The following is a 6,000-nucleotide window of genomic DNA, read 5'->3' as shown; positions in this document are numbered from 1 at the left end:
TATATATTTTTTTTAAATTTCAGAAGTCATATTCAAATTAGTCCATCCTTAAAGCACCAAATTTGGCACGCACATGCACACACAAACACACACTAAAGCAATCCACACAAATAAAAGTGGGAGGGAAATTAAATCACAGAAGTGTCCACTAAAATTACATTAAAACAATCCTGCATTTAATAAAGCTCTAAATAAACTGAAATTGTGAAAAAAAATTTTTCATTAGATAAAAAATATGAGTATCTATATCTATCTAAAAGATTCCTGCGTCACATTTTTAACTGCAAGACAAAGTATATTAATCTTCTTCTATGATCACATTTAAAATATTACCAAATTTTCTATAATCTGATAGTTTTCTCTGGTGAAAAAAACTTGGTCAACACTAATGTTGGGGACTGAACAGAGCTTATTTTAAGTATATAAAATGCATGCAACAATAACAGATAAAGTATGAAGAAAAAAAACTGGACATAACCGGGTGATGAGAAAGTCACACTATATTTACTATAATGCTTTTTTCTTCACATTCTCTATATGCATAAAAATTTCTTGGAAATTTCATGCTGACTACAAATTCTTGGCATTGCTACAATATTTCTACTTTGATTCTTCTAGTTCAGCAGTTTTCCAAAAGAAGTCTACAAAATTTAGCTGACTGAATTGCTGCACATTATAATGCAGCATCAGTTATCACATGTAGATAATAGTATTGCATTTTTTCTGAGTATAGATTAATCCAACAACTGGGAAAAGTCTGGGTTTGTTGAAGAGTGATAATGCTGCTCTTCTAAGTTATGTGACTTCTTTTCTTCAGCCTGTTGGCTGTTCAACGAATGAGAGGCAAAGTGTGACGCAAGTAAAGTCAAACGAGATAAGGGAGTAGTATATGGTATGGTACCATAAGCATCTAAACCAGAGTGAGTATGGTTGCTATGGTTACGATTGGGTGCAAGAGGAAACCAGTGTGGTGCTGTTGCTACAAGTGAAGTAGACATAGGAGTAGGCGGAGCAGAATAAAATGGCCGAAATTCCATACCTGTTGAAGTGGGTTGATGATGGTTGTGATGTGAGATAATGCTTGATGATAAACTTGTCAGAATTGGTTCTGGGGAGTTGCGAGATGGGGAAGAGTGCGGATTTGACTGGGATTTTCCTGCAGAATAATGACTGCTGCTGGACTCAAGGGACTGGTTATGTTTATTGTGAACAATATGAGGATAATTTCCATCTTCTTTTGGTGATGGGCTAGATATTTGAGAATGGCATGGACTTGGGGTTGCATTATGGGCTCCTTGGGATTGATTGATATTAGGTGTTCCGGGAACTACTAACGATATTGGTGAAGAGAGAGAAGGTCTTTCAGCTGGCAGTGGTTCAGGAAAACCATCATCAATATGCAAAGGATTTGAAAGCTTGTGTGTTCCCAAAACTGGACTTGAGCCTGAAGCTGGTGTGCACATCTGAGGCACGCTTGGTGAGGAATTACTTCTATTGGTATTTGCTACTGGTGAATGGAGGGTAGTTAAGGACTGCCCAGACTGCTGAGGAGGTGGAGGCAATGGTGGAGGTGGGGGTGATTTAAGAAGTGGTGGTGATAAGGTGGATGCTGTAAATGGAGTATAACGCGAATTAACATTAGAAACATTTACTGAAGCTTGGGGATTATAAAGTCTCTTGGAAGGGATCTCTCCTGTATGACGCTGCATATGAGTTTTTAAGTTTCCCTTCTGAGAAAATGTTTTACCACAGACTGTACATGGCAAACGATCATCCTTGTTATGGGTTCTACAATGGGTTCTCATATTACCTTTCTGTGAGAAAGATTTATTGCAAACTGTACATGAAAATGGCTTTTCTTTGGTATGGACACTACGAATATGTGTTTTAAGATTTCCTTTCTGTGTAAATCGCTTAGTACACATATCACAGGAAAATTCTTTTTCACCTGTATGAATCTTCATATGAGTGTCAACATTACCTTTCTGTGTAAAGCTTTTTCCACACACATTACAGGCATAAGGCTTCTCACCAGTATGTATCATCATATGAGTCTTTAGGTTGCCTTTCTGAGTGAAGAGTTTGTGGCATATAATACATACAAACTGCTTGATTGGCACCTGGGTATACTTCCCAGGAATACCAGTGGAAGGGAATGGCTTAACCTGTGAATGTGACAGATCAGAATTTGAAATTGGGGCTTGTTTAAACTCTTGAGTAGAACAAGCACTTCCTGGTGAGGTGATTGGCTCTTCAGTTGGAATTAATACATTATCTACTTTTAAACTACTACATATATTTGCATATTGTTGGCATATTCCACAGGGATATGGCTTATCTTTGGCATCGGGATGAGGACAACACTTCTGGTGGCTTTCTCCCTCTTCTGCTGCAGCACCAGTTTCTCCAGAAATCTTTTCAATATATCTGGAAGCAGGTGTAAACTGTGGAATGCTGACTCCAAAATTCTTCTTTAAGAACAGGTCTGTCAAACTTGCCTGATACCCAGGATTCCAGCCCTTCTGTCCAAGGGAGGATACAGAAGCTGCCCAAGAATAGGAACCGTTCTGCATGACACCTCGGGGGCATTACACCACAACACAGAACATTACTAGATAGTATACTGTAAAAAACAGAACTTGTAGCACTGCTACCTGGAAGATGGGACTGCACCAGTGATGATCCATTAATACCATTGGTGAAATATGCTCATTTATTTAAACCTATAAAAAAAAATAATATTTACTAATCTCATATCAATGAAAATCATTACATTACTAAAATATAGCAGTAATACGCTTAACATATTCATTTTAGAACAACTGGGAGTAACAGATAATGGGACAGATTGCTTTATGGCTCTAAATCTGGAAGGTGGGTTTATTACTGGTACTGTGGGGATTACTGTTTTCCAAAAAAAAAGTATTGGGAGAGGGGCACCTTTACTGTGATTACTGCACAACTGTATATGGCTGACTGATCATGTGAAATATCATGGATGTCAAAATATCTTGCCTATACATGCATGAAATTTAGTGGTCTATGAAGCAAGTTACCCTCATATAAGGCACTATAAGTATAGTGCACAATTGGGTCAATATGGCACTTAACGCTCACTACAGCAAGCATCACTATCACAAACTGCTAAAAATCGCAAACAGAGCCCATAGATACAATGCAATGCTAACAGTAATTCACTATAGCAAACTATTCATCATAAACAATTCCTGTGTTTCCTACAAGTCTTCTGTGGTGAGAGTTGACTGTATTCATATTACTAAAGAGCATAGTTTTTAGTTCAAATTAATTCTACCCAAATTCAAATCTCCAGGAATATAGATAATTTTTATTACTTTATAAACACAGATCCAGTTTCCAACAACTGTTAGAAATTGGATGTATTGAGAAAGAAAGAAAGTAGTGATGGAAGATATTTCACTTGGCTATGCTACCAATTATATATTTGGTTTAATCCTTTATCCAAGTGTAAGCAAACAAAGTTTGCACCTGAAGTATTTTCAGGACTGGGGCAACTCGTGGCAAAGGTGGTATAACTTCTCATCACTTGCCTTAGTATCACATAATGCAAAGCACACCTCCTTGGTTTGCTTTGGGAAGGGTCACTACACAGATTGGTTTCGACCTTCATTGACGTCTCATCAGTGGGAGCCAGACCCAGAGGTGATACTACGGTGGAAGTAATGGAGAAGTCATATTTCCATATATCAGTTGCCAAAGGTGTCACACCTTATTATTAAAATTCTCTAGATTAGAGATAAGTTGGAGGCATAGAAACATAGATGGAACCATAGCCAAGTGAAAAACCTTCCATCAACTTATCTCTAATCCGAAGAATTTTAATAATTAGGTGTGACACCTTTTGGCAACTGGTATATGGAAATATGACTTCTCCATTACTTCCACCTTAATATCACCACCTCTGAGTCTGGTTCCCACTGATGAGACCTCAATAAAGGTCGAAACGGGTCTGGGTAGTGACCCTTCCCTTAATGCATAGCATTATACATGTCTGCAAGGAGATGTGCTTTGCATTATGGGATATACTAAGGCAAGTGATGAGAAGTTATAACATCTTTGCCAAGAGTTGCCCCAGTCCTGAAAATATTTCAGGTGCAAACTTTGTTTGCTTGATAAAGGATTAAACCAAATATATAAAGGAAGTAGTGACCAGACAGTATATATCAGGCCGGCACAACTCGATTGTCTTTGAGGGCCAAACCCAACTTGGACCACCTGACCGAGGGCCAGATCACTTCGGACCTAGAGTCTTAGACTAGTCCACTGCAGCTAAGCTGAAGTAAATTTGTTAGTAGGTCTACAGTAAATACTAATTAATATGCATATTTAAATTTTTTAGAGTTACAATTAAAATTATAATCAAAATTATTTACAAACAGATATAGTTGCAAAATTTCTCAATAAAAATCACTTAAACATAAACACAAAGTTTACTAATAATTTCACTGAGAATATCACACTTATTCTCAGTGAAATATCAGTAACTGAATGTCACAACGTGACACATTGCATTTTGTTGCCACTAATTTATCAAAGTTTGGTGTCATGTTTGAAGTGGCCGTTCTTAATATGGCCTCTAAATTGATATCACTTAAAGATGAACGCTGTTTGGTTTTGTTCAAGTTCGTGACCGAAAATGTTTGTTCACAAGTATGTGTGCTCCCAAACAAACAAAATACCTGGTAGGCAGTATCCAACAAACTTTTAAATTTATCCTGATCCAGAATAGAATAAAACTCTTGTAAAGTACTCTCCCTATGCTTGACCCAATAGTTTTCAGAACACCGGAGATCAATAACTTCCATCTGGAGTTCAACAGGTAGATTTCCTGCTTCGACAGAATATGGATCCTCAATCACTTTTTATGCGGACTTCGTCTTCATTACTCAATGGTATTCTTTTCTGAAACTCCTCACTTAGAAGTGATATGTGCTTCTTATATTTTCCACCCACCATTGAATGATATTCTGATGGAATATTCTGTCGACAAATTAAGAAATGTGACATACCCCTTAGCAAGATGATTTTCAAACAAACTTAATTTCATTTTGAATGCCTTTATAAGAGACATTAACTGAAAAACAAACTTATGTTTTCCTAGAAGCTGTAAGTTAAGGTCATTCAAGTGACCCAAAATGTCACACAAGAAAAATAAATCTTGATTCCATTCTTCATCCATTAATTCTAGGAATTTTTCCACATCTTCTTGAGATTCCAAAAATTCAACTAGTTAATTTTTAGAGTGATGAAGTGTGACAAAACTTTACCACAGCTCAACCAACGTACATCAGTGTGGTATGGTAGATCCACTTACTTGGCATCATTTTCTTCTAGAAATGCCTGAAACATTCTGTGTTTCAAACCCCGAGCTCGAATATAGTTGACCAGAGCAAATACTACTTGAATCACATGATCAAACTGCAAAACCTTTGAACATAACACCTGCTGATGAATTAGGCAGTGATATTTTGTCAATGGTTTACCTGCATACTGTTCAATTAAGGATAGTTTTTCGGTTACACACATCTTTACATTTTCTGCGATCTCCTTTCCTGTTGTTCTTCCTTTCATTGAACACAAACCAACAAGCTCCTCTGTCACCTCAAAATTCTTATTAACGCCTCTTACATATATTAAAAGCTGTGCAGTATCTTTCATGTCAGTACTTCCATCCATAGCAAGTGAATAATAGACAAATTCACTAGCCGATTTTTGCAGGTTATCTTCAAGATCCTCGGAAATATCAGCCACCCTGCATGGAACAGTCATATGGGACTAACTGATATTTTCAAAATTATTTTTCTTGTCAGGACACAATTCGGAAACGGCAATCATCAGACACTTTTTTTATCAACTCTCCCTCAGTAAATGATTTGCCAGCCCAAACTATTTCTTGTGATATTTTTAAGCTTACCTTTGTGGCAACTTCATTTGCAGATGTCACTTTTTTAAAAGCTTGTT

The 6,000-nt window shown here is 37.0% G+C and overlaps 1 protein-coding gene across 2 annotated transcripts in view; it reads right to left on the bottom strand.

Annotated features, from left to right (window-relative positions):
• Positions 1-374: 374 nt before the first annotated feature.
• Positions 375-6,000, bottom strand: part of LOC150108859 (uncharacterized) — a 105,643-nt gene continuing 100,017 nt past the window's right edge. For both annotated transcript variants that reach the window (XM_090403815.1, XM_090403806.1), the window contains one exon: positions 375-2,723. In XM_090403815.1, the coding sequence (XP_090259941.1) occupies positions 735-2,573 (1,839 nt within the window). In that variant the 5' untranslated portion in view covers positions 2,574-2,723 and the 3' untranslated portion in view covers positions 375-734. The remainder of the gene's footprint in view (positions 2,724-6,000) is intronic.

Source organism: Typopeltis vanoorti, chromosome 2, assembly GCF_054136105.1.
Source record: "Typopeltis vanoorti isolate ZY-2024b chromosome 2, IOZ_Tvanoo_1.0, whole genome shotgun sequence".
NCBI lineage: Eukaryota > Metazoa > Arthropoda > Arachnida > Uropygi > Thelyphonidae > Typopeltis > Typopeltis vanoorti.
The sequence above is the reverse complement of the archived record's forward strand: the minus strand, read 5'-3'. Positions and strand labels throughout refer to the sequence as shown.